This window comes from Sparus aurata, chromosome 22, assembly GCF_900880675.1.
Source record: "Sparus aurata chromosome 22, fSpaAur1.1, whole genome shotgun sequence".
NCBI lineage: Eukaryota > Metazoa > Chordata > Actinopteri > Spariformes > Sparidae > Sparus > Sparus aurata.
The window spans coordinates 24,322,645-24,350,571 of record NC_044208.1 but is presented as its reverse complement, the minus strand read 5'-3'; the positions used below and the strand labels follow the sequence as shown (position 1 = coordinate 24,350,571).

At 43.0% G+C, this 27,927-nt stretch overlaps 3 protein-coding genes across 3 annotated transcripts; all 3 read left to right on the top strand.

Annotated features, from left to right (window-relative positions):
* The first annotated feature begins 782 nt into the window (after positions 1 to 782).
* On the top strand, positions 783 to 9,568 carry LOC115574393 (mitochondrial basic amino acids transporter-like). Its single transcript, XM_030405894.1, has 4 exons — positions 783 to 1,246; positions 3,489 to 3,532; positions 4,385 to 4,468; positions 6,056 to 9,568. The coding sequence occupies exons 1-4, from the start codon at positions 1,219 to 1,221 to the stop codon at positions 6,824 to 6,826; spliced, it is 927 nt and encodes a 308-aa protein (XP_030261754.1). The 5' UTR covers positions 783 to 1,218; the 3' UTR covers positions 6,827 to 9,568.
* A 325-nt stretch (positions 9,569 to 9,893) lies between these two features.
* LOC115573855 (uncharacterized) lies at positions 9,894 to 13,812 on the top strand. The gene is made up of 9 exons (XM_030404901.1): positions 9,894 to 9,919; positions 10,817 to 10,891; positions 10,992 to 11,062; positions 11,170 to 11,439; positions 11,571 to 11,858; positions 11,945 to 11,998; positions 12,813 to 12,911; positions 13,192 to 13,238; positions 13,341 to 13,812. The coding sequence occupies exons 1-9, from the start codon at positions 9,894 to 9,896 to the stop codon at positions 13,452 to 13,454; spliced, it is 1,044 nt and encodes a 347-aa protein (XP_030260761.1). The 3' UTR covers positions 13,455 to 13,812.
* Positions 13,813 to 16,576: 2,764 nt separating this feature from the next.
* On the top strand, positions 16,577 to 21,432 carry vrtn (vertebrae development associated). Its single transcript, XM_030404606.1, has 3 exons — positions 16,577 to 16,785; positions 17,843 to 18,171; positions 18,419 to 21,432. The coding sequence occupies exons 2-3, from the start codon at positions 17,860 to 17,862 to the stop codon at positions 20,180 to 20,182; spliced, it is 2,076 nt and encodes a 691-aa protein (XP_030260466.1). The 5' UTR covers positions 16,577 to 16,785; positions 17,843 to 17,859; the 3' UTR covers positions 20,183 to 21,432.
* The last annotated feature ends 6,495 nt before the right edge of the window (positions 21,433 to 27,927 follow it).

The following is a 27,927-nucleotide window of genomic DNA, read 5'->3' as shown; positions in this document are numbered from 1 at the left end:
ACGTGACACTCTTCGTAAGCGGGTCGTCAGCGCCTGGAAGTTGCTTATTATATGATTAAAAAAATCAAATGGGAGACATTTTTAGAGCCACGTCATCGTGTTTTTTTTAAATCATAATTCACCCTTTTAAAAACCGTTTGAATAAACTCATCACATATGATATTACATGTATGAACTGATTTGGAGTCGTTTACTGGAGCTTTATGCGAAACAGTAATTATCATTATTATTATGAGCCTGCTGTAGATGTTACGGTACATCCACGCTTTATGTCCGTGGTTATAGCAAAGGTCAGAGAATGACATTTACGTGATCACAGTGTTATTATGTGTTTATATTTAAAATATCCTTGATTAGGCCTATAATTGGACACTAGACTGTTATCAACATGATTTACGGATGGGTTATGTATTAAATAAAGAATTGATCTTTATTGCAATTATCCTTATGACTGTCCATTATTTTACCTGCTCTGTGCCCTAGATTATAACGAATCCAGTCCTTTTTACCAGTTGAAATACATTTAAAGCGCCAATATACTCATAAAAGGCAGTATTTCACCTGCAGAAATCAGTTTCTGGCAGACTATCACTGTTCACACCGGCCCGCTCCAAAGCAAAACATCGCACAGCACGAATGACGCGTTTCGACACCGGGAGCCCCGTGTGCACTCTGCACCCAATCAGCGACGAGGATTACGTCTGGAGCGAGGCGTCGGCGTCATCCTCTCGTTCGGAATGGATAAAAACTCCAACGTCTCCGGTAGTCCCCGCCCCTTAATAGTTACTTCCTGCGACGCTAGCTTGGCTGCTACAGAAATAAACCTCCTTGATGTACAGGCAGCGGGCAGGGTGTCCGCATTGACTGTGAGCGACACACCGGTTTATGGAGGTCGTGTAGGTCCAGAAGATAGTTCTGTTCGACTTAATAGTGGGCGAGCTCGGTAACCGGACATAGAAAGTAAAATTGTCATCATTTGTGGATTGTCAGGTCTTAGAGGAGGGGAGGGGGCTCGTAACCTAGCTAGCCGTTGCAAGCTAACAGAGACGCTAACCGAAAGTGTCAATTAAAACGTTAGCTAAACAGAAACGGGCATTGACAGCTGTACGAAGTAAGAAGTATTGTTCAGAAACAGAAGTGCACTGAAGTGTCGAGAGCTTCTTTAGCTAGCGTAAGGTAACATTTAGTCCCTAAGGAAGGTGACGTGCGGGAGCGGTGATGGACTTCGTTGCTGGATGCATCGGAGGTAAGTCAGTGCATCCGCACCTTATCTCGCAACTCGTTAGATGAGCGAGTCACAGCTGCCAAAGATCCTGCTTCATTTGAGAGACATTATAGGTTGATGGAGCTGAGGGGGAAACGACAATCTGTTCCTGTGGTATCAGCATCAAAACACAAACAAACTGATGTGATGCAACTCTATCATGACATTGCAAGTGCATTATCCAGATTTCACCGCAGTTGGCACACTGAAGACAATACTGCCAATTCCCTCAATACCACTGATGGATTTTCCCCTAGTGGCAGAATTTGACGTTCAGTGATTGTTTAGTTGTGACTCTGTCATCCTGCTTCAGGCACAGGACAACTAGAATTTTAAAATGTTGAGTTTTGATTCACTACAGCAGGTTTTTTTTTTCCCCCGATTGCTAAAACTGACCCTCCAGGAGGTTTGGTTAAATATGTTTACCTTCACAGACATATTTAATTGAATTCACCAGGTCTGTTTATGTTCATCGTAGATCCTGGTACAGGGTTTACATGGGGATGATGACTGTCTGTCCTTCCTCACAAAGGGTGCTCCAACCTTCAGTATTTCTCCCTCAGGCCACTCGCTGAGAGCTGAGAGCATGCAAACACAACACATGTGCAACCCGAGCTGGCTGTTCAGAGTTTCCACACAGCACACACCCCTTCTGAGACCAATCCCATGCAGACCATGTGGTTTTCCCACCCTCTCACACTGTGTTGGAATTCAGGGTATCATCTGCAGTCAAACAGGAAGTTGGTTGTTGCTGTTTAGGATTAGCCTAGTTTGTGCTTAGCTTCACACTCAAACTGAGGTTAAGCAAATGGAATAATTTTTCAAAACTGGTAAAGTTTCATTTCAAGCCTGCGTCCCTCAGACAGTAAACAATGGGTGTTGTCATACTGATGAGATTTGTGGTACCAACCATGATGCAACATCCTCCTCTGCTTGTTTTTCCTATACTCAGATCATACTAGTATATGGGGTCAATGACCGCTCATCATTGTGTCAGACACACGCCTGCCTGTGTTCTTTTCCTGGCTTACAGCTGGGACTCATCCCTGATTGGCTCTTTTTTTACAAATGAGTCAGGTGACAGAGCAGGCGCTTATGTAGGATTAGCCTGCTGCGGTTTGTTTACACGGGTATGCCAGTACACTCAAGTTTATTTTTGTTTGAATATAATGTAACTGTTTTCCTTTTATGATTATGTTTTCAACTTTATAGCAGTCTAATTATATTTTTAAATGATTTTTTTCTCAAACAAATTAAATTGTAAACAACTATGTTTGCCAACTTGTGACGGGCATTTGTCACTGTGTTTGACTTGTTATTAACTAAAGGATTAATGGAGAGATAACAGTAATAATAAGATCAGACATAAAGAAGAAGCTGTCATTGCTTTATGTTGGTAATCATTTTTGAAGAAGTGGCCGTTAATAGGAATTAATGGACAACCTGGATGCCAGAGCTGCGGTGTAAGGCTAGTTTTATTTCAAACTGTTAATTTATAATATAATCATGCAGAAATGTGTGTTTTTCCATTATACAGCAAATTAAATACCTGACAACCAATCAATGTGCAGAATTACACCATTGCTTAAATTATATAAAAGTCATAATACTGTCATAAAGCAGTGTTAGTCTTTGATTCGCAACATTGCCCACGACAATCTAACACACCCACAAATATTTTAAGACAAATCAACATCATCACATTTCCTGTTGAATCCTTACACAGCTAATTATTTGATAATATAGTCACTTCATGCCTTTCTGTATATACTCTTAATGCTCTTTGCTGTCAACTTTTGTAAAGTTTTAACAGGTGAGAAACCCAAACTGGCATGACAACATGTGCAGCACAAGCCAAGGTTATGTAACTTTCAAAGGCACCCTAAAGAAAGTTTTAGAGGTTGCTGATGCCCAGCGAGCTGGCTATGGCTCGATAAGGCAGTGTTACCCTGGAGGAGATGGCAGCAGGCTCTAAAATTACACAACAGTGCCAACAGCAGGAGCTTTGGCCTTCAAAGAGTAATAGGTCTGGTGTGGCATTGGGTCCAGATTTCTTAAATAATAAGAAACGGTGTCACACACAATCAATGTTAAAGCTTACACAGATGTCTGGGAAAAAAAAGAATAACTCACATACAAGGTAATAACAAAGGCACGCTGTCTTCTTTTGATATGATTAAATATTCATAATTTTTTATGTATTTGTCTTTGTCTTTGTCTCCAGGTGCGGCTGGAGTCTTGGTTGGACACCCATTTGACACAGTAAAGGTGGGCAAAGGTTTAATTTGAGGAATAACGTAGTTAAAGTTAAACTTTCCAGGCCCCTTGAGGTCATTCTTCCATATTCCCATTCAGTGACCGGTCCACTATATTGTTGGAGGTTGGAAGGGCAAATGAGAAGGTCACCATCGTTCAGGTTATCATTCTTCTTCGTCAGTGCCAGTGTATAAATCATGGTGACATGTTGTATTGCAGGACCTGCAAGAACTGTTATTAAATGAAAGATAAAGACGGACACTCCAAAAATGCTGTCTTAACAATTATCCTGGGAGATTTCTTCCTTTCGTTACCTCATCCTGGTTCCCTCCCGGGATCACATTTCTCCTGTTTTTCTCACAATTTAGGACACATTTTTCTACACCTTTTTTCCTTGTTTTCTTTTAAAAAAAAATGTGTATAACACCTGTTTTCAGCATTGTACAGCATGTATAAGCCCTACAACCACTCTAAAAGTCTACTTTTTCTACCCAGTCAACAGTACTGCCAGCCCAATTGTACTAAAGTATAAATGCTGTTGCACAGTACTCGTTTTTTAAAAGTCACCAGAATGCAGGAAGCATGTTGAGGTGTCAAGGTTGGCAAGTATGCCTTTACGAAAAGCACTATAGCATCTAAGCCACCTGTAGGGACAATCCTACAAGAATGTAATTGGATGTTGACACATGACAGGATAGATATAAACGCTTCTTGGCACGTGCAAAAAGGCACTTCAGGTCAGACACTACCAACATTATGAACCAGCTTGGTTACTCCCTTTACCTCTATTACGATGGATTGAATGTCAGCAGGGAAATGTTTTCAAGGTGCAACTGTTCACAGAAGTGTGTCCTCTTGTTCCAGGTGAGGCTGCAGGTCCAGAGTGTCGATAAGCCTCTGTACCGTGGGACATATCACTGCTTCCAGTCCATCATACGGCAGGAGTCGGTACGTGAATAAATTAAATTGTAAATCTAATGCTGATATGCACAATCAGCAAAATCACTGATACATGCTAATGGCAGTGTTATAGATTCCAAAAAAGTTGGGATTCTGTGTAAAACAAATAAAGCAGAATATTATTGTTTGCTAATATTTTTTTGATACGCACAAAACAGTACGAAAACAACATATTTAATGTTTTGCCTCATCAACTTCATAAATTTCTGTAACTGTATGAATATTCAGAGTGATCCCAGCAACACATTTCAAACAAAAAGTGACAGAGTCAACAAAAGTTTATAGAAGTCAAGTAGTGCTCCAAAAACACCTGTTTGGAACATTCCACAGGTTACTACGTGTTTGGGGCAGTAAATCTGTGACCTGTCTGCTTAGTACATTTTACATTTAGGGCATTCAGCAGGCACTTCTGTCCAAAGCGACTTATAGTTATTCATACAGACGTTCATACATTGATGGTGGTGAGGTCGTGTAAGGTGCCGACCAGCACGTCAGTAGCAGTTTGGGGCACAGTATCATGCCCAAGGACATTTGCTAGCTCTACCTCTGAGCCACAGCCGCTCAACTACTGCTCTTGATGACATGTACAGTATGTAATATTTGTGTTTGACAGAGTCTATCTTTAGTGGGGTCCACTGAGCGATAGATGTTATGGTCTGTGAAATCTGTGAGGTCAGAGTGACCTGATAGTGGAGTTACATCACTCTTGGTCATATGACTGAAGGCAGTACTTCAGGTGTGAGGCCAAAGTAGGGGACAGTTTGAGTTGGGGTAGCATGTTGTTTTACTGAATATGGTCGGACTTGTTTGGTTAGGTTGTGCTTTTCCCACGTTGACCTGTTTAAACTTTCTTTTCTCTTGAGTTATTATTGTTTTTAGTTTTGCCGTTGTTTTTAGTTTTGCCGTTTATTATTCATTCATTTATTATTATTATCATGTTTTCTTCCAGGAAACAAAGATGGCTATTTTTAGCCCGAGAAGTCTATTTTAAAATCTCATTTATATTATAGGATTTGTTATTATACAAATATCTCCCCTTACCATTACCCTTTCATGTAGAGAAAAAAGGTTAAGTCAGACCTGTTTCAGCTGTTTCTAGGGCCATTATTTAAATAGCCTCAGGTATTCACACATTTAACTGCCTCTGCGCCAGTGACAGTTGCAGCCGTATGCACATAGTTGGGTGTCTATACATAAATATTTCTGTTCATGACATTCTTTTGAAAGTGAACATCCACTTAGACTTCTTGCCGACAAAGATTAAATCCCTTCCGTTCCCAGTCATTGGATGAGGCATACAACTGCAAGGCCAGTAGTTTCAGTTTCACTTACTTTAGTAAAGAAAAGTATTACAAAAAGGAAAGAATGGCCATCCTGAAAAGATAAAAGTACCTGTAGAGACTGGTCTTGTACTGTATAGATAACAAAGATAAAGGGGAGTTGATGAAAGGAGGAGTCTCTTATTGTGATGGAAGCACAAGTCATCCACGCTGTGAGATTTTATTGACTGATTTAATTTTATGGGGATGTGTTCACACATCTTGTCTAATGTGATGTCTCCTACCCTCTCCACAGGTATTTGGTTTGTATAAAGGCATTGGATCCCCCATGATGGGACTCACATTCATCAATGCTATAGTGTTTGGTGTTCAGGGAAACACTATGCGGCTGCTGGGAGTTGACACCCCCACAAACCAGTTCCTTGCTGGTGCGGCAGCAGGCACCATCCAGTGTGTCATCTGCTGCCCCATGGAGCTGGCTAAAACACGCATGCAAATGCAGGGTACCGGAGAGAAGAAGTCCTCCAGGAAGCTGTACAAGAACTCCTTGGACTGCTTGGCACGCATCTACAAACGGGAGGGCCTGAGAGGCGTAAACAGAGGCATGGTGACCACGCTTATCCGCGAGACACCTGGCTTCGGTGTGTACTTCCTGGCCTACGATGTGCTAACGCGCAGCCTCGGCTGCGAGCTGGACGACCCTTTCATGATCCCCAAACTGCTGTTTGCAGGGGGCATGGCTGGCATCGCCTCCTGGCTTTCCACCTACCCTGTGGACGTGATCAAATCACGGCTGCAGGCAGATGGAGTGGGTGGAGTCAACCAGTATAGCAGCATTGCTGACTGCGTACGACAGAGCGTCAGGAGAGAGGGCTACATGGTGTTCACGAGAGGCCTCACCTCCACGCTGCTACGAGCCTTCCCTGTGAATGCAGCTACCTTTGCCACCGTCACCCTCATCCTAATGTACGCCCGGGGGCGGGAGGAAGGACCTAAAGACTGTGAGCCGGTTCAGCCAAGCCACCACGCACAGATCCAGCAGCAGGCCCACCCCTCCAGCCTGTGACGGCACAGAGGGCCTCACCCTCAACCTGGGCACTTTACAAGAGCGTGGGAAGACAAAACATACATAAGGACCCATTCATTACTGTCAGACGAGTCATTCCCAATTTTAAGTCAGACTGTGCCGGGTTTATATAAACTTCCATTTCAAAAAGGAAGCAAAAGAATAACACATTTATTTTAAGCACTAGTTTAAGTTTCTGGTTTGCCTCTGAAGACGCAGACTTGTAAAGGAGATGGTGTTACCTCTATTGAGAGAGGAGCTATGAGATTCATGAAGGTTCTTATCTGCAGCTTTTATCTATGAGAGACGTCTTGTATGAGGCTGATCTTGTTACAGAACGGATGGTGATGATAGTGTGCACACTGTAGACACTGAAGGTTGTCTGTCTCTCTTGACGACATTTATCTTGAAACGTGCAGTGTTTAACTGCTCCTGTATATATCATTGATCTTGATTCTTTTTTTAATGTATGTTGGAAACATTTTTCCTGCCTTATAAGATTTGTGTAAGGAAGCTGAAGCAGCTGTTTGTACCTAAACTGTATCCTCTGAAGAGCCAGGCAAGAAAGAGAGAAGGAATGTAGCATTTGATAAGTGCGTGGAACTTATCACTTGTGTCTGTTTTGTAACCAAAACAACAAACTGCAGCTATAATCAAATCGTCACTAAAGCACTGTTAGTCGACACAGGACAGGTGAACAGAATCCACTGGTCTGAAAGGCTGATTAGGGACCGAGTGCAAAGTGTGTTTGTGTGAGTCGGGATCATAGATGGCACTTTGTTTAATGTATTGTTTGGTTGTTCGTCTGGCATGTTGTGTTTAACCGAGTTATACAAAGTTTTGTCATTGTGACTTTACTACTGTATTAAAGGCCTGATCCAGAGGTGGAACATTTTGTAAAAAAAAAAAAAAAGTTTTATTTTTTTTTTATTCTTTATTTATATATGTATACATATATATTTTAAAGCTGCGCATGATACATTACTGCAAGGTTAAAAGAAAATGCAGGGGAGATCCTTCAAAGTTTTCAAGGCAGTTGAAACTGAGGGGCCAACAAACTTAAAGCTGTTGTAGGGTTGTTGTTGTTATAGCTTGCCTCCTGTATACTTGGCGGCCGGCCGGCCCCTCCCTCCTCTCCATATCACCCTTCTTGCACCACTCCAGCGTTTTTTTCTTCTTCGCTTGCTGTGCTTTGTAGTATAATCAGTCACAGGGAGTGCTGGAATTGGAGGCTTACCTTTTCCGCCATTATCCGTAAACTGCAGGATGCTCACGAGCAGACAGGACCGCCTCTTTATGGACTTCTCTGTCCTGATTGGATAAAATGAGCAGGGATACCAGATAATTAATTTTTCTGTTTTAGCGCATGGGCAGGGAGAGGAGAGACAGGGGTTACTGAGCAAACACTCTGTAACAGTGATGTTTTAAAAAGAATAATAACGCTTACAGCAGCTTTAACTTGATCTCAAATTTGAATGCAAGACCCATGATGTTCCCCCAGGGGTCACTGTGGTCATCTGAGATGGTTTCAACTGCATTCTGATCGGGGGCAAATTTGAATAAAATTGATTATTGCTGCCTCGTGGTTCAACTAAAGTCTGAGGAATTAAAAACTGACCCTTTAAATTGTGCAGAAAAATTAATTTCTTGATTTTAGTTTCTGTTCATTGAGCTAACAGATGTCCCAGTGGAAGATTCTGAATTTATTTTATTTTAAGTTGACCAATGTGTATTTTTCTGTACGTTATACTGTACCTTATCTGGATCGGGCCTTTAATTAGACATATTTATTTTTGAAGTTACTATATTATACGAATAATGTACAAGTATTGTTAATGAGTGGGAGTTGTCTGCTTCCTGCATGTGTGTGATCAGTATCAGATGACCTTGTCTGCATTTTAATGCCTGAATGTTGAATGAACTTCTCGCTGTAAAGCAATCTCCCGTACAAATGCATACGTGTCCGTTCCCCTCGTCGGTACAGCTGATGATCCGAGTGCTTTCTGGGCTTCGTCTGAAGTTGTAAAAGCTTGCAAACAAATCAAACTACTGTTGTCATGAAGATATTGGAGGGAAGGAAATCCCCAGATGCACTAAACCCTTCCGTGTGTTGAATGTATTATACCTGTGGTCACTCACAGGTGTTTGGACTCTTGTTAATCATATTTAAGTCAAATGTCAGCTGTCTGAGTCGTTGAAAGCAGCCGAGAGTCACTTGAACGTCTCTCACGTTATGATTTCTGGCTTGATGGCGGGTGGTGGTGTTGTTGGTGGTTATAGCGGCAAATCGAAGTGAATAAGTCTGTAGAAGCTGCTTGTGTTTAATCAGTAATTCCACCTCTTGAACTGTTACCTCTCGCTAAAAAGGTCGGAAACTCGGCGATCGCCATTTGACAGCTAATATTTAGTCCTGCTGATGTGAAGGATGCAATATGTACAGGATGTAACTTTATTAATGTGAGATCATTCTGAAGTGGTACTGTAAATGTATATATATATATATATATATATAAACATACATATATAACATATATTTTTCAGTCTGAAGTAGTCGTGTGGTTCCCTGAATGTCTGAGTTTGAGCAGTTTTCAAAGTCTCTATTTGACCAGTTTGCGTTGTTACACTGGAGAGATTTTACCTGAAAAACTGAGATATTTTTGTAACATAGTCAAACTTTAACCTGTTTGTCTAGTTTTGTCACTGAGGATCTGTACAAATGAATAAAAATGAATTCAGCAGCTGCTTGTTTGTCTTGATTCTCTAACGCTCTCTACTGCTGTGCTAATGAAGACAACATTTTACATTCTATGATAAAAATTGTCCTTGTTGGTTAAGATTTCAGGGTGTCGCAGCTATTATACTTTTTAAAATGACAGATTTTGTCCCTTCCACTTTTGCTGTGTTGACAATGCATCGACCTCTTCACTCAGCTTTATGATAAAATCCATTCTACCTTTCCTATTGGGGAAATTCCCAAATCAATGAAACCATCACACATTCATTCTGCTACCTTGCGCCACAAAAAGCCCTGAACAAAGACAGTAAAGTCGGTGGAAAGAAAGGGAACATGACAGGAAAGAAGGAAAGGAAGAGGTGAGGAAGAAGCTAAACAAAAAAACAATGAAGGGTATGAAGGCAGGGACGAGCTCTAGCTGTAAGATTGTATTTTTTAGCTTTTCATTATTATCTTTGAACTCCCTGCAGTGCCTCTATCACATCAGATTATACAACTGGGCACGTGATCACTGTGTGAGGTTATAATATGTATTAACAGAAAACATAGAAAGCCATTGTTTGTAATTAACTGTGTCTCATCAAGTTAGATATTTATTTAGATCTTTGTGTTGAAATTTAAGTTATTTTCAATTTGAAATGTTCGCAAATATATATTTTTAGTCAAAAGACTGAACAGTACATCACAAACACGGGACCAGTGCACCATTTAGTGGAATAAAAATATCTAGATCTGTACATCGCATGTAGCACAACCATTTCCCATGACCCCCCTCGCAAGCATCTTTTTACAAATGTACAACGACACGTTTTCCTCGTACCTAGTGTTAACTAAGCGATTTTGGAAACGTTCACAAATCTCAGTGTGCATTCAGAGATTGTTGGACACATCTTTGAATATAAAAGGGCACACAGGCACAGTTACACAACTCTCCACTCACATTTGTAAATTATAAATGTAAAAAGCTCCAATGATGGGCTCATAAAGATTCATACTGTCACATGAACAACCAGAACAGTGACTGTGGTTTTTAAAATCACTGGAGCAAAGCGCCATCTGGTGACGGGTGGTGGTAAATGCAGCGACGTCTTAAAAGGGTCATCCAGTTCATCGAGGAATAAAGGAGGTGAGAAAGAAAGAAAGAAAGAAAGAAAGAAAGAAATTAAGACTTCTTCTTCTTCTTCTCCTCCTCCTCCTCCTCCTCCTCCCTCTTAAATCCTCTTCTTCTGTTTCTTCTTCTTCGTCTTCATTTTCAGTGACAGTAACAGAAGTAAGGAAGGAAACCTCAGCTCCACGGTCAAAGCAGCATCTCTTAAGGTTTTCCACATCAGGTTGGTCGAGGATGTTGGCAAATGCAGGAAGTGACATTTCAGTCGACCAACGCTGAGCTTAACAACACTGAACCTCCAGTGTGCTTCTCATAACTCACAGATTGCTGCGCAGGATGGCCGGACTCACTGACAACCTCACGAGGCTGCTGCTGCTTTCTTTTATCAGAACAGGCAAGTGAAGCGTCAACACAATCTCATCCTGTGATCTTAGGTTTTTTTTTTTTTTTTTTTTTCTAATCTTATCTTGAACACTCCCTTTTTATCTTTCTTTTTCTCAGGCGCAGACGGGGATGGTGGTCTGTTATTTGTTGGACAGAGCTATAGGATCACGTTTCCATGTGAGGAAGGTTTAGTCTGCTTTCACCTACGGCACCTCAGCGCCGGGGAAACAAGCGCATACATCGCCATCGTCATTGTTGGAGAGATCCAGAGAGCTGAATCAGAGGAGGAGGGCTCTGAATGCTCCATGCAAATCGAGGATCTCACAGAGGAGGACGTCGGAGGCCATCGCTGCCAACGAAGGCCTGACGACTTCTCTCCCTACATAGGTGGGTGCTGTGAAGATTAAAGCTCTATTGCTGTGTGGGTGGTTCTAGAATCCATTTCACCTGATAAGGCTAAGGCAGAAAAAAGAGACATAAAAACATTTTTAAAAACATACATTATTTTTTTATTTCAGCCCCCTCAGCCACCCCAGAGATGAACCTCATGCCGGGCAAAACGGTGTCACTGCGGTGTTTTCTCCTGGGACACTGCCATACACAGCCGCAACCGGTCAGCCTGGCGTGGGTGGATGAAAGCGGCGCTGAGATACTAGAGGACTCGCAACATCAGATTAAAAAGCAGGATTCTTGTGATATAACTCTGTTTGTCACCTTTCAAAGTCCTCAAGACAGGAGGTTTAGGTGCCATGCGACTGTGGGCGATCAAGTCCAGACTTCAGAAGAGCTGCGGGTCAGAGTCCCGGGTCTGTAACCACTAGATCCTGACCCGTTGACTTCAAGGTGGTGAGTGCAGAGGACTGAATAATAACAAATGTTAATTTCTTTGTAGCTCTTAAAGGGAGAGGACGAGGATTAATCATAGATCTGGCACCTGAAGATCAAGGTATGTAAACCAGTGATACTACCATGACAGCAAAAAGGCTGAAATTAAAGTAATGCTGTGATTCTTTTTTAATTTACATCCAGGATGTCGCTTACCTATATTACAGTGAAAAGCACTGTGTGATCTGCATGTCGGGTAACCACTTAAAAAGGGATGCCAAAAAGTTTTCCCTCGGATGGTCATGAATGTCACGGTGGACCACGGGCCGAAAACAAACATCTATTGTATTGTTTTGTTTTGTTTTGATGGAAAATGGCACCAGGACCCCGACTTCCCTCAGTGGCAGACTTCCTGTGTCACGATGCCCACCATGCTTAGTTTATAAAAATTATAAAATTCAGATTTGGGGCCACAGGCCTCGATTTGGGCGGCCCTGATTTAAAAAAAACAAACACTGAGCGGCACTGGTTTCATTTGAATTTAAATATCAAAGGAATAGTTTGACATTTTGGTAAATGCAGAGAGTTCAATGAGAGGATTGCCAGCACTATCTCATGTAACATGAGGCTGGAGACAAGACACGCTTAGCTTAGCTTAGCTTAGCAGGAAGTCACTGCTTCCAGCTAAGAAAATTTAAACAAATTAAATATTACATGTCATCATGTGAGCTTTCGGTGATTTTGCTTTAATCAAGCTGGCTGTTTCCCCTTGTTTACAGTTAGCTAAGCTAAGCTAACTGGCCGGTGGCTGTAGCTTAGTGCAGACTGTTGTCAATCTTCTCGTCTTAACTCTCAGACTCATCCTTAAAAGGTCAGATATGGTTCGATGTTCCGTCATTATTATGTTAAACGATGACGTCCATTTGGGTTTTCAGGTGACAGCCAGGACCTGACCGGCGCTGCTGTGGGGGTGGTGGGATGTGTGGTTGTGACTGCGCTGGTTGCAGTGTTTGTTGTGAACAAAAGGAGAACAAGTGAGTCCTCCTAAACATCCTGAACCTAAAGAAAATGGTCTGTGGAAATCACTAGACAATGCAAAATTGTCACATACCTGTTAACCACACACCAAACCAAACACGCACCTCCAAGCGTGTGTCCACATGACCACCGGTCACATTGCACCACTGTGTGCACTGTGTGGTCTTTGGGGCAATCATGGGGGAGATGTGCTAATATCCTACAAGTTGAGCCTCCACTGCTCCAGCACAGTTTGTTGTAAATTATGAACGTGTGCACTTGTATATTTTATTCTAGGAAACCAGCTGCCTGATGAGTCTAATAACACGACCAGCACCATCAACGTGAGTCGATTCTTATGCAAGAACACACACGGGGAGAACTTTTCGTGCTTTCGGCCGCTTTGAAAGTTAACGTCGAATGTGTGTTTTTGTTTTTGCCTGCAGGTGACGAGCGCAGACGATGTGATCTACGCTGACGTTATCCTCCCCGTCGCCTCTGGCTGTGTGTGGACCCGCGAGAGCGAGAGCACTGACTACGCCTGCGTCCGGTACAGATAGTCTGCTGTGCACATTCTCAATCAGAGTGTAACTTTTCTTTGTTTTTGAGCTCTGACTGTGTCACTGCCGTGTAAATTACTGTGATTTGCTCCAAATTAAATCCCCTAAATTGTAACTCTCTGCACAGCTTGAACCTCAGGTCTTTTGCCCCTTGACTCAGCCACTTTGCATTTTGACTTTGGATGAATGTTACTTGATGTCTACCTCAGCACACGTTACTTATAGTTGACCTGTACGTATTTCTTGACTCTCTATGTAGCCTGTGAACTGAAATCAGCATCCATTGTCATTGACGTTGTTTCTTTTCTTTTCAAAACTTTGCTCAGGTCTACAATAAATCAAAACATGACAAACTCGATCATTACGTTTCTGCCGTTTCGCCTTCATAAACATGCTGAGTTAAACTCTGTTTGGAGCCGTCGTCAGTCTCCAGCTCTGTCGGTACACACACAGTCACACCTGCAGACACACACACACACACACACACACACACACACATACATACAGGCAGACACACTCAGTCACAGCAGGTGAGAGACTGCCGGAGCCGGTCCCAGCGTTGCTCTATTTGCATTTTAAATGTTGCAGCCAGCCCACTACTGTGTTCACAGTGCAGCGCAGCACAGCTAATCTACACACCTAAGGTGTGTGATTGGCTACAGCCGAGAGTCTGAGGGGGTTGAAGAGATGGTGTGCAGACACAAGAAAGGGGGAGATGAATAAAGTCGAGCAGCTGTACTGGCAGAGGTCCCAGTCGCCCGATGCGTATCGCATCAAATTGAGGCAAAAATGCTAACACGATCGAGGATGTGTTAATTTCTTGATTTTATATTTTCAAAAACATGCAAAGGAGGAAAGTAGACAGATTTTTCCTCCAATTTGTTTGCAGCATTACAGTGAGAAGAAGATGAAGGCAAGGAGTGAATGTAAGAGAGAAGCAGCCATGAGTAAGATTTAAAACACTGTACAGGTATCAAAGTACAGAAACTCTCCCTGAACTCACACTCATGTGGCATATTCAGTATATCTGGACACTATTACATATTGAAGCAGTGAAGCCAGTCTATAAAATCAGTGTAATGACGTTGGATTGAAACGTGTCTGGTTTAATAATGAATTAAACAAAAGACTGCTACTGGAGCTCAGGCCTCCTTAAAGGATAAGTTCACCCCAAAATGAAAATGGAGTCATTATCTGCTCACCCACAATGCTGATGGAAAGTCAGGGGAAAACATTTCTGAGGCTTTACAGAAAAACAGTGTCGCAGCATTCTCCTAAACAACTGAAAGTAACTGGGGACTAAACATGGACATAAAATTGCTCCATAGCTCATCCGGTGAGTCTACGGAAGACCTGAGATCCCAAATTGATTTAAACCCCTTTTTAAGTCTTAATCACTGTAGCTACTAAGCTGAAATGGCTAGCTTGTAGCCCTAACGTCTGAAGTGGGTGCATGAGCCTGGAGACTTGGACTACGCTGTATGAGCTGTATGAAACCATTTTTTTTTATTTAAAAAACTTTTCTCTTACATTTTAAAACAAATCCGAGAGTGTTTAACAGAATGCTGCAACACTGTTTTGCTGTGAAACTCCCAAAAATGTTTTGTTGTTGGCTACAAAGCTTCACCTGACCGTCCATCGATGGTGAAAATACAAACTCAGACATATTAATCTTTTTCATAACTGAATAAAGAAGCTGTTCTCGGAGAAAATAAGGTCCTCAGAACACCGCCTGAAGCTAGGAAGGTGGCAGGTTCCGCCACGTGTAAACAAAGTAAAACAGTATGAAAATGTGTTGTCCTTTAAGGTCAGTTTGTTTATTCAGTCAGTCAAACAAAGACAAGATCTTTCTCCTCTGATTAAAATGCCTTTCCTAAGAACTACATATCGCTCCTTTAAAATGAAAAGCGTGCTGATGGTGTGACCCCTCTCACACTCCACTCCTCAGACACTTTCCTTCCGACCGTTTCCCGATAACCCGTTTCATCATTCGGAGTTTTACACCGAGTCAGAGGCGACCTTGCCGCTCGCGTTTCAACAGACTTTCAAGTGACTTCTGAGAGATTTTCTGGGCTGAGAGGCGGCAAGTGAAGGAAGCTCTTCATTAGGAGGGAGAGCTCTGTGCTCACACACGTGTTACCATACCTCTTAACAAGTGGGTGTCTACATTATCTGAGCTTGCAACGTCAGAAATACAAACCAGTGGTGTGCTGGAATTGTGCCCATTCTTCTGTTAAACCCCCCACCACCACACACACACACACACACACTAATCACACTGATAAGCTCCAGGTCAAAGCCTTGAACCCCGGTGAACTCAGGCACCAGCTCGTCTGCCAGGCAGTGCTCGGAGTGGACGGATCAGCGGGGGCCAAATGCTGCTCTCCCCCTGGTGTGTGAGTGTGCTCAGGGTATACAGTAATAGAGGCGAGGCGGCGTGGGGGTTGGGGGACAGTGGCCGGGGATTGTTGTGCGTGTGTGGAACAAAAGGCCTTGATGACTGAAATCCTGCAAAAGGCAGGAGAGGGAGGTGTTAAAAGTGATACAGTGGAGGAATGAGCAGACATGGAGCTCAGGAGCCCCTCTCTCCTCTCATAAAGTCCACACCCTGTCTGCACATCTAATCCACAAAAACCTGAAGGGGAAAGTGGCCGACTGAGGACAGAAAATACAAAACCGTAGTGCAAGTTCATTGCTCCAGACGCCTCTCACACTATATTCTCCCCATTAAGGAGGGATTTCATCGAGGTTAGCCAGCATTACAATTAAAAAATATAGGCACAGTATCATTTTGCGCAACCAAATGAGAGCGAATACGTGAAAAAATAAGATTGCTCTTGAAAGCACTTGACAAATAACCTTGGAAGTGACCTGTGGACATCTGGAGAGGGCTTTGACAAAAGGAAAAGCAGAAAAAAAAACAGAAAAACCAACATGTTGATAAAAGCTTAAAGCACCGATACCTGTTAAACCTACAGGCTGCCTCTGTGGGCCCCTGATGACACGTTGGCTTTTGTTAACACTTCACATTGAAATTGACCCTGGCTGGAGTCTACTGGAGGAGGAGGAGGAGGAGGAGGGAGGAGGAGGTGTTTCTTGACGACAGGGACAAAAAAAGCGAATCGACGATTGACAATTTCCTGGAGGGAGGTGCTGCTTATCACTCCCGAACATCTCCCTGCGCGGCTCACCGGAGGAGGACAGGACACACACCGGGGCTGGACGCGCACAATGGACTAAAACTCCCAGAGAGCGAGAGAGATCAACACTTACCAGCTGAGAAGCCGCCCGCTGCAAACAAGCCACTTTCTTTCAGTCTGTGGACGTTCAGGTAGGAGCACGATTGTTTTTCCTCTGTTGTTGTTTTCTCTGCATTGCGCCCAAACGAGCAGTCGTCTTGTTGCGTTCAAGTGATACCAACTTAAAAACCCTCAAGTGGTACAAACGTCGCAAGTTCAGTGAAGTGTTTGAAATTACGCACGGCGAGCCTCAGACGCACAATCAGGGCGCAGCACAGAAGTAGGCCACGCAGTTTCAGGTAATGACTTTGAAGTTGAATTAGCTTTGTTTTAACAATTCACACTGGCTCCTTTTTCAGAAAAAAAAGCCGATAAAACACACTATCATCGATTTTTACTGACATCTGCTTGGATGTGATTTATTTTCAGGCCTAACATAAAAGACAAGATAAACCTTTAAGCGGAGGAAACACAGCTGCGGTGTTGCTGAACAGTTAAACTTGCATTTAAGTACCTCATATATCACTTTAATTATTCAGCATGCAGGAATGAATCCAGTGCAATAAATTAGCGAGACGCGTTTGTTTCATTCTAAATGCACCAGCAGCGTTTAATTAAAGGGGCACTATGGAGTTTTTGGAGGAGAAACTCAAACTTTAATGAAGCACTAATACAGACTCAGACACACTTACCTTTTGCATAACTGGATAAACAAGCTGTTTGAAAAGGAAAATAAGGTCCATAGAACACTGTTTGAAGCTAGAAAGGTGGCAGGGTCCGCCAAATATAAACAAAGTAAAACAGCATGGAACTGTGTTGTCCTTTTAAGGTTTGTTTGTTTACTCAGTCATGAAAACAAATAGGGTTTGCTTATCTAGTTTGTTTATGCATTAGAAGAAATATCAGTCGATGTCGACTTTTTTCTCTTCCGATTTAAAGTTTCCCCAAAACTTCATAATGCACCTTCAAAGCTGCAGCTGTTGTTATTTTCTCTAGCGGACAAACCACAGGAATCTACATAATCCAGTCTACTGATAGTAAAAGGCCTGATGTAAACATCTAACTTGAGAGATTCACAGAACCATCTGTTTTTACTCATCACCATCACAATCATTCCTCGTCTCCTCCCTCCTCCCTCCCTCCCTCCAGCTCTCATCAGACCAGGTATGATTCAGAGGAAGGAGGTCGTGCTGTCTGTACTGGGGGAGCTCCAGGAGGCCACGGAGAGCTCAGGCCTAGACGCTCTGACCAGAGCGGCCCTGGAGGTGGAGCAGGTCCTCGCTCCCTTCCAGCTGCCCGGGACCCCCTGCCAGGAATTCCCTGAGTGGGCGGGCGTTGACGATGAGGCCCGCGGTCTGTACCCGGCCGACGCACCCATGGGCCTCCTGCCTCTAAACTGCAAAGGAGAGGGCAACCTGTTGTTTGATGCAGTGAGCATGCTGTTGGTGGGCAACACTGATCTTAGCTTGGAGCTACAGGTGAGCGGTCATTGTTTATATCTTGCTTTCTATTATCTAAATGTATATTGTTGCACTACATTACCCACAATGAAATTTAGCCACTGGAGGCACAATATCAGATTATGTGCAGCTTCCTCCGGCACAACAAAAGGCTCTGTGCTACTTTCTCTGCACAGATGCTTAAATGTGTTAAAATTGATGGAATTACCCTTTAAAACAGTACTTTATGATGGTAATATTAACTGCATTGTTTGGTCCCCTGCAGGTACGGACAGTGGTGGAAATGGTGCTGTGGAAGAGATACTACCTGTCTGGGATGATTGATTCAAAAATGATGCTCCAGGCCGTTCGCTTCAGTCTCTGTGCCGAAGAGTCTGAGGACATGCTCAACCTGCCTGTGACAGTCTTGGAGGCCATCTTTGATGCAGATGTCAAAGCGTCCTGCTTCCCCGGCTCCTACGCCAACATGTGGCACGTGTACGCCCTGTCATCTGTGCTGCAGTTTAACATCTACTCCATCTACCCCATGTTCAACTTCAAGATCCGACCCTATTTCAACCGTGTCATACGCCCAAGGACCTGGCCTAATGACTCTGACCCGCTGACCCTTCATGTCATGTGGTCTGGCCAGCTGCAGTCTGAGTCGTTGTTCAGGCCAAATTATTTTGTGGCACTAGTCCAGACCAATGACCTCACGTTTGGAAGCCCTAATAGCGAGCAGAGAGAATCTCCGATCGACGGGGAGGAGCTCTTGAACCCGGATTCGCAGCTGTCATACCCGAATTTGAAGGACAAGTACAACATCACCAAGAGGACCTTCTACCGCTGGAAGAGGCAGACGCAGGAGCACTGCAAAAAGTCTGCTGCCAGGTACGAAGCAAAGTACTTCTTGCAGGCCTGCTACTTGGAGGGTAAGCTCATCCCTCTGCACCAGTTCAAAGAGTTTTTCCCAGAGATCTCAAGGTCATCTTACTACAACTGGAAGCACGACCTCCTAAAAACCGGAGGGAACTTCTCCACCTCATCATCCACCGGAGAGATCAGTCCTGGAGAGAGCACAGAGCAGGAGGCCTGGTCTTCACCGGAAGCAAAGCAGGACGAGCCAGACCACCACGACAGCGTGGCCAGTATGTTTGGCCTCAGCGTCGGCAAGCTGGATCTGGAGCGTGCCCAGAGTGTAGCTAATATGCAGGAAGCTAAGCGCTGCCTGCAGAATTGCATCGCCATGAATGCCTCGCTCCCCTTCAGGGTCTTCAAAAGAAGTTTCCCGGGGATCTCAAGATCCACCTACTACAACTGGAGGAGAGAAGCCATGCTGTTCAACAGAGGCTACAAGGGCAGTGTCGGCAGCAGCGAGGACAGCTCCGATGCAGACAAGAGCCAAAGTCCAAAAAGTCTGTCGCCAGTCCTGCCTAACGGCAACCAGCCGGTCTTTACCAGAATGAGGGTCTGCAGGAGGAAGCATAGAAGTTTCAGGCTGGCATACATGAGTAAAAAGCAGCTCCGAGATGCTGCAAAACTGCATGTCCAGAAGTCCAAATGGTCCCTCACAAAGTTCAAGCTCAAGTTCCCATCCATGTCCCCCTGTTTCTACTGGCTGTGGCGTAGTGGGCAGAAGGGCAAGAAGAAGATGGTCACACAAGACTCAGAGATCCACCTTCCTGAACGTCTTGAGAACACTGCGACAGAAAACAACGCTACGGAGAGAAGGGTGGATAGTCAGCATGGGCTTCCATTTGCTGAGAGTCCTAAATACTTACAAAGTTCCTCCATGCCCCCCTTTGATGCCCCACATTCAAAGCACACCCTTCACGGAATGACACCCATAGATGAGCAGATGTTTGCGATGGATGTTGTCGCCCTTGCCAACTTCAAGGCCAAAGCCAAGCTGTTCCTGCAGCGACGCTTCGAGGAGAAATCCTTCCCTACGTTCAAAGAATTCCGGTCCTACTTCCCCTACACCCCGCGCTCGACGTACTACATGTGGAAGCGAGCTTTGTATCACGGGGTGTCACTGGTTCAAGGGTAAATATGCAGAGCTTTAATCCCATTTAAAAATGGGCTTTCAGGATACAAAAGAAATCTCTGTTGAAGAACTTCTTGGCATTCAACCCTCTGCCTTTTTTGCCGAAAACAACGTACCTTCACCTTGTAGACGACACGTTCTTAAAGACTGTTGAGTATGCCGGCTTTGCATCCAAATGCATTGTGTCCTCCCTCTGTCCCCCCCTCCCCCCCCTCCCCACCTCAGCTCAGCTCAGCTCATTCCTCCCTCGTGGACATTTGCACGTGTGTGAAAAGAAACTTGGTCCGCTTAAACTCTGCATGTTGCCCTCCAGGCAACAGGCAGTTCAAAGCTGCTGCTGTTTAGTGGCATTTTGTTTGAAGCCGTTTCTCCTCCATTCTCCTTTTTAATCCTCGCTCAGCATTGTACTTGTGGTACTTTTTTTATTTTTTCACTTTTCTTTGTAGTAAGATTGTTAATGCCTAAATGTATGATTTTTGTTTTTGTTTTTGTTGATGCATTTGATACTGCTCCAGGAGAGTCATGGTGGTTTGTTGATTTTTGATTACTTGAATGTAAAGAGCTGCCAGTATTTGTTTTCAGAGATGGGTTTACTCGCTCTTGTTCAGACATCTTCTGCGTAAACAGGTTTCCAGACTTTTTCTCATTGTCCCCTCCCCCCCCCCCCTTTTTTTGGATTACTGAATGTAAACACCTCAGGGATTCACTTTGTGCACCCAGGTTTTATGTGTTTTTGTGCCATTTTAAAGACCAACTTTTTAAGATTGCCTCTTTTTCTGTGAACATGATATAAACTGTGAGTTTTGTCACTTTATTTGCACTAAAATAGTTCCCATCACACTGTTGAATGTATTGTCTTAACCATCATGCACCCTTTTGGTTAAGTTTGGTCTATTTTTGAAAAATGTTTACTTGGTTTCTTTACTTGAAAAAAAAAAAAACGGAATATAAATGAAGATATTTTATTTTTTGTACGATCCTTCATTTCAGAACTACCTATTTCCTTAATATGTTGGGGAGTATCAGCCTTTATAAGCTACCTTGGCAGTTTGTTTTTCAGCCACTGTTACACCTCCTGAAAAATAGATTTCAGTTGGCATTTGTACTTAGTGTATTTATTTTTCTTTTTCATTTCACATCTGAAATCAGTACTTTGTGAGACTATAATGTTTAACTGATGCCTTCCAGTCATTCAGTCGGTAAAGGAATCTGTGCTGTCAGGCTGTATATCAATAAACCATCAACCAGCATCACACTGCTTCATTCCTGCTTAAAAAATTCTCATATCATGGGCTATTTAACGCTGCATTTTGGTGCCGGGTGTCGCGCACGACCTTAGGAAATGGTGCTTCGGCGTGTCAGATCATTAACACAAACCGTGCCCGACAAATTGTTAAAGCCAGCGCGTGTTTTATGCTCCACAATGTCGAAAGAGCAGGCGTCGCAATAAGTCAGGCCACTGTAAAACCTCTTTGTAATTTTCCTAAATCAATTGATCGTCCTTCCAAGTGAGTGAGCCATTGTTCTGGCTGAAGTGATACCAATAACCCCTCGCTAAGCACTTCTAATCTTCTGCCCCATCAGCTGCATCTTGATTTGATTCTCTGACTGGATAAATTGGACAGATGAACACATCACGCACTCGTGGCAGAGGTCTGCAGGGTGTCACGACCCCGAAGACGTGCCGGGCCTTGCCAAGTTAATTTATGTGGCCATGCAGTATGCTGGTGATATGATGATAATGATAAAGCAAAAGACAAAATGAACAAAAAATCCTGAAGTGCAAACAGGCAGGTCAACCCGAGCCAGTGGCTAAAGAATAGCAATGAGCTTCGAGACTGTTTTTCTGTGTTGTGGTTTTTGCTCACTGCCTTTTCTCTGTTTAGCTATTGTGCTTATGGTAATGAAGGTAATGGTCAAGAGGGTGGAATTAAGTACATACAGGGGGGAAGGGGTTAATTGTATGCATGGGGATAGAGGTGTTTGAGATAAGACCAGGAACATCCAAGAGTTTGGGGGGAGGGCTGGAGGTGTAGAGAAGGAAGAGGGGGATCTGTGATACAGACTGTATTGTCTTAAAAATCAGCACGGAAACCACGTTTGTTCTAATAATACCAGCTGCTGCATGATCGTACAGCCTTTCATCTTATATTCATTGCCACTGTTTATGTCCAGGGACAAAAGAAGTATCTGCATCTACACATGTATTTAACAGAAAACCTCAGTGTGAACAATTTAGAAATTATGTGTGTGCATCAAGTCTGAGCATCAACCAAGAACAATTTCATTTTCAAGGTTAGGGGATTTTTTTTTTTTTTTTACATCAGAGTTGTGGAGCAATATTATTTTTTATTTGCTATGTTTTACATCATGCAGGCAAGGTTAGCCTGCACCGAATTGTACTACACTTCAGCATGTTAACTCCAGTCCAAGTTAAGAGCCTAAATTTCAAGGGTGTTGTTTTTATATACGTGATTAGAAAGTGAAAGTAATCAGATTAAAGAAATTTATCTCAACTTGATAGAATACAGAAAGATAACCTGCACATATTTTAAATCAGTCACTCAGCGGGGTTGTTTGTGGGTAACGTAGGTGCCAGGATTCCAAAAAGGACCAAGAATGGGTGCTCCTGGGAAATCAAAATGAAAGGAGGCTCATTGATAAACTCCCTGGTTCTGCTCAGTTCTGTTGGGATGAATGAGGACTTTTAATTTGCTTCTTTGTTTATGGTTTTTTTTACAAACTGTGTTTTTCAGGTGACACGAGGGATTCTGTTCCCCCTGTTGGGACGTTTCTGCTGTGCTGATTGTGGTTACCTATAATTACCTCACCTGAGTATATTGATTGTGAAACTTCCAGAATACATGCTGAGGAATTGCAGCCTTTGTGGCAACAATTAAATAGTCAAATGGGAGTGTTCTCGTCTTTCTTCTTATAGGCGAGGCTCCCATTTTCCAAATTAGTCTCAAAACATCCCTCCTCTGCCCAAATTACCCTGAACAAAAATGCAATACCTTAACAGTCTGAGTTGGAGAAAGGTAAATGAGTACCTTCAAAAGTTTCTGCACTTGTAATAAGTTAATTGTTTCTCTTTTTGTGAAACACTAACAATGAATTTCATACAGCAATGACGTTAACTTGATTTGTGTTCATCTGCTGGTGCCTCGTGTTAGCTCCAGCTGAATTTTGGAGTAGTCTTGTTGAGTGTTGGTGGTCCGGTCTCTCGTGAAATAGTCTATAATCCAGGAAGTCCAATTAAAGTATTAAAGGCTTATCAGTTGCCAAAACTGATCTCTGACCAGCAGACAAGATTATACAACTTTAGAACATTTTTAAGGCGTCAATTACAGGTAAATATTGTATCCTTTAATACCAACAGTGGAGGTAGGAGCACGTATTTGAATGGCCAATGCAGCGATTTGCCGGATTACGCCACGTTGCATTGTAGCGGGGACATTGGGACTAAATCAGACTGGCTCAATGAAACTGAATGAGATGGACGTGTTTTTCCACACAGTTAAAATGAAGGAGTCTTAGGGGCCCGCACAAACAAAAACCAAAGATCTCGCAGCTACGAAGTCGGACTGCCCCAGCCAAAACGCTGTCATTGAACACACCACGGAGACTACAGCTGAAAGCCAGCGAGGTCAAACGGTCTGCAGCCTTTGTGAGAAGAAATAACTCTCCCGTACCACCAGGTGGCTGCAGTCTGTAATCGTTAATATATTTTTTTTTTTGTGCCAGCGTCTAAGAAAACACTGCAAAAACTAACGCTCATTGACAACCCTGACATTAACACGTTAGGGCCTTTACAGTGCGATCATGTCAGAAATTGATCACATCAGATCACAGCCATCGTGGACCAGAAGAGCGGCTGCAGATACCAACTACATGTTTCATGTAACATATGCGACTGTTGTTTGAAGACAAAAAAACACTCCGGCGAAGATGAATGCCAACATATGGAAGACAATTTGATACGACAGCAGGTAATGTGTCTGTCAAGATTTGACAGGCATTGACAGCGTTTCAAACTTTTAAAAGAGTTTATTTATATTTTAAGGACTCGTGAAAGCGATGTCGAAGATCCACCGAGGCACCTGACCTTGGCATTAGAAAATATTTGATGAAGCCTCTGTCTGTTTCTTTACCTGTGGGTCGGTTCGCCATCTCCGTCTTCATTACGGCATGATAGGAGGAAATCTCACCGGCACAGAGCTACTCCACATTGTTTATCTCAAAAATAGCATGAAAATAATGAGGGTTGGCAGGTGGGAGCGAAAGCCTTCAAGGATTAGCATACTGCAGTTGCCTCGGAAAGACGGGGCGGTAAAGCAGAGAGGCGTCTCAAGGATGCCAAATTTTCTCAGTAAACAAAACAGACCGGTGGGACTCTTTAGGCTTGAGGTTTGCTGCCAATTACCCTCTGACAGGAGCAGAGGTGGGAACCCACAAGAGCTGAGCTTGACCTTCGTCTGGGTAAAGTGGAACGGCAAACTTCTGTCCTAAAAGATTGAAATCAGGCGACATTTTGAAATCTATAAGTGCACTGATAATGATCGCAGCTCCTCATATGGCAGTGAAACACGTCTTTTGCCAGATATGTACTCGTCCCTGGTGAATCTCGCCACATCTCACACAAGAAATATCCTGCAAGTTTCTTTCTTTCACACACATAATCCAGGCAAGGGCTCAGTTTGTCCACTAGGTGGCAGTGGTCTGCTTCAGAACGCAGCCTCCATGGTTTTGGTTCAGGGGCTCACTTCAGCCACACACACTGTGGTTTGGAGACGTAATCACAGTTTCTGCATGGATGTGCACTGCAGATATCTCCAGTGAACTCCTTTAACATACATAATATAACACTGCAGCCAGTAACGCATTAACCAGACTGCATCTTGGGAACAAATTAAAGGAGCAGTATGTAGTTTTGGAGAGGAAATTCAAACTCAGAATTTGAATATTTACAATGTTAATGAGGTGATAATACAAACTCAGAAATATTTATCTTTTCCATAACCGAGTAAACAAGCTGCTCTCGGAGGTAAACAGGGTCCCCAGAATGCTGTTAGAAGCCAGAAACGTGACTGTTGTCTTAGTGCTTCTGTTCCAACTTGGCTGAAGCGATCATGTATGATAGTCTGCTCTGTTACAGGGAGTTGTTGCCTACCTGGGCTCATCGTCTCACGGCTGAAACGCTGCCCAAAACTCCCTCTTTCAGTGGGCTGCAGGAGCTTGATTTACAATTCAGTTTTCACAGGAAACTTTCATGAAATGACTTGAATGTAATTCATAACACCCGTTTGTCCTTCTTCATGTAACCGAAGTCTGTATGTAAAACCCCGTGATGTTGACCTAAATACTGTAAAGATGTCTCAGCTAAGCAGACCGCCAGATGTAAGCAAAGTAAAACAGTATGAAGTTGTGTTGTTTATTCAGTCTATTCAGTCATGAAAACTAAGATATTTAGTTTATTTAGGTTTTTTTTTTTCGCATAACAAAATCAGTTCTCTTCTGATTAAAACCTCTTCCCCAAAACTACATACTGCTCCTTTAAAGTGTGCAGACATACAAAAATAAAAGAGAATCAATGTTCTTGTTATGAATTATTTTGTAACAGATCACTTCTGACTGTATCCATGTATCAATTATCTAAATGGTTATTAAATGCAAAGACATAAAAACATTTATATTTTAACATATTTGCATCAGGCGTCAGGGTTTCACAGCGAGCTTCAGGTAAGATGTTAGATCCAAAGTTTATGATGACTCAGACTTGTGCTCTCATGATGTGCACCGGTGCACCAAGCCACCAGGAGGACTATTCACCTGCCTCATAACCCTCCATCAACTGTGTTCTCCATCCTACAAACCAACAATGTTTTGTGCTCTTGTGCCACGAGACGCTGTTCAGAATCGATAGTTCTTTATGAACCGAGGGAACTGAGACCAAACAGGGTGTTTAATAAGTAAGAGTAAAGAGTAAAATCTCACTTTCTATGCTGCTGTAATTATTAACTTTTACTTCTGAGAGCAGCCAAGGTCAAACACAGTCTTATTATTTAATGTGAAAGTAAAACAAAAACCATGTAAAATGATTTCCACACACATCTGTATAGAGCAGAGAGCCCAATTTATTTAAAGCACACTTAAATTTTTCTCTAAGGGGACAATTCAATCCAAAACAAAAATACATATTTATCCCTCTTACTTGTGCTGTAGTGTAGTAACGTAATGCTGAAAATATACATTTGTAAAAAACTCAGTAGCGATGTCTCTTTCCAGAAATCATGACCCTGTTACTCAAGATAATCCACAGACCTCGTCGTGAGCAGTTCCATGTGAGAACTGTCTTTTTTCTTCTGACCTACACCCACTAACCGTACCACCGTGCAGGAGGAAGCGTGCATCTACCCGTGGACGAGAGGTCCGTGCTCGTGATGGCGTGGGATGTTTTACATTACATTAATGGCGTCCCCCCCCCCATTGGCTGAGATCAAGTCAAGATGTGTGTCTTGTCACTGCCATCTCTGGTGTGGTGGACTTTTCTATTTAAAAAAGCCTGAACGGTGCAGCATGTAAGAATTTTCATTGTAAAAAAAATTCAACAGAGTATGAAGAAATAACATTTTGAATTATTTTTGATGTTGTGAAGTCCGTGTATTGTGTTGCCGAAGTTAGCATGCTAACCAGCTAGCCCCAGTCTGTCCTGACACAAAGCTCCTGTGCCAGCAGTGCAAACGTAGACGCATCCCGGTTCTTCAAAAACCTCTGAACCCCCAGTCTGGACTGCTAGCTGGACAGCTAACTCAGCTAACTAGCTAACAGCAGCTACAGTTAGCAGCAGTCAGCAGTTCCTCCAGTGATACACTGCCCAATATTTATGGTATAAATCCAACAAGCAGCCAATTTTACACACTGCACCTGTAAGTGATTTGAACCCTCTCGATAATGTAACATCAGCTAGCCTAGTAAGCTAGCTTCTCATCCCTAATTAGAAGCACACTTCCTACTGTGCTGTGATGCGGTTGGTGGATGTAGAAAATAGTTCCTGGGTCATGATTTTGGGAAAAAGACATTACTGTTGAGTTTTGAAATGTATATTTTTACGGTTGAGCACAGTCGAAGTCTATCGTATATATGCGAGAGAAGGCAGACACATCTGCAGTCGACATCTCAAAACTCAGCACACCGAAACAATTTAGAGGGATAAAAAAAAGAACACTGGTAGGAGGGAGGATATGTATTTTTGATTTTGAGGACTGAAGTGTCCCTTTAACCTGCTGCATTTTAATCACTCGTGGTCTGAGACTCTAATATCCATATTTTCATCATTACCAACTGGCACAGCCTAATGTGATTCAGCATCACGTCACATTAGGCAGCAGAAAGCAGTGCCTCAAAACAAAAGAGCGGGGCAGTCGCAGAGGGACAATGTGACTCTTTGTTTGCCTTAGAAATGAGGTTTGGTGCAGATCCATTCCTCTCAAGGTGTGCGTCTGCTTTTGCGAAATGGGCTTCTGAATTGTTCATGTCAGTCCAGGAGACAAGGCGCCTCTTATGAATTTTCCATGAGTAATGTGCAATTTGTATGCTTAATTATGCACAATGTTGTGCCTGTGAGCATGCTCAGACCTTGAAGGCACGGCGAGGAGGATTTTTTGTCCTAATGCGGACCCGCGGAGGAGGGCATTAGTTAATTCAATAAGAAAGTATTATTTACTTACTGCTGCCTCGCACTGCTCTGA

Coding starts and splice junctions, on each gene's coding strand:
- LOC115573855 (XM_030404901.1), top strand. CDS start 9,894: ATGACAGGAAAGAAGGAAAGGAAGAG. Junction 11,063..11,169: donor GCTTTCTTTTATCAGAACAG/GCAAGTGAAGCG, acceptor TCTTTTTCTCAG/GCGCAGACGGGGATGGTGGT. Junction 11,999..12,812: donor TCTGGCACCTGAAGATCAAG/GTATGTAAACCA, acceptor TTGGGTTTTCAG/GTGACAGCCAGGACCTGACC.
- LOC115574393 (XM_030405894.1), top strand. CDS start 1,219: ATGGACTTCGTTGCTGGATGCATCGGAG. Junction 1,247..3,488: donor CGTTGCTGGATGCATCGGAG/GTAAGTCAGTGC, acceptor CTTTGTCTCCAG/GTGCGGCTGGAGTCTTGGTT. Junction 4,469..6,055: donor CCATCATACGGCAGGAGTCG/GTACGTGAATAA, acceptor CCCTCTCCACAG/GTATTTGGTTTGTATAAAGG.
- vrtn (XM_030404606.1), top strand. CDS start 17,860: ATGATTCAGAGGAAGGAGGTCGTGCTGTCTGTACTGGGGGAGCTCCAG. Junction 18,172..18,418: donor ATCTTAGCTTGGAGCTACAG/GTGAGCGGTCAT, acceptor GGTCCCCTGCAG/GTACGGACAGTGGTGGAAAT.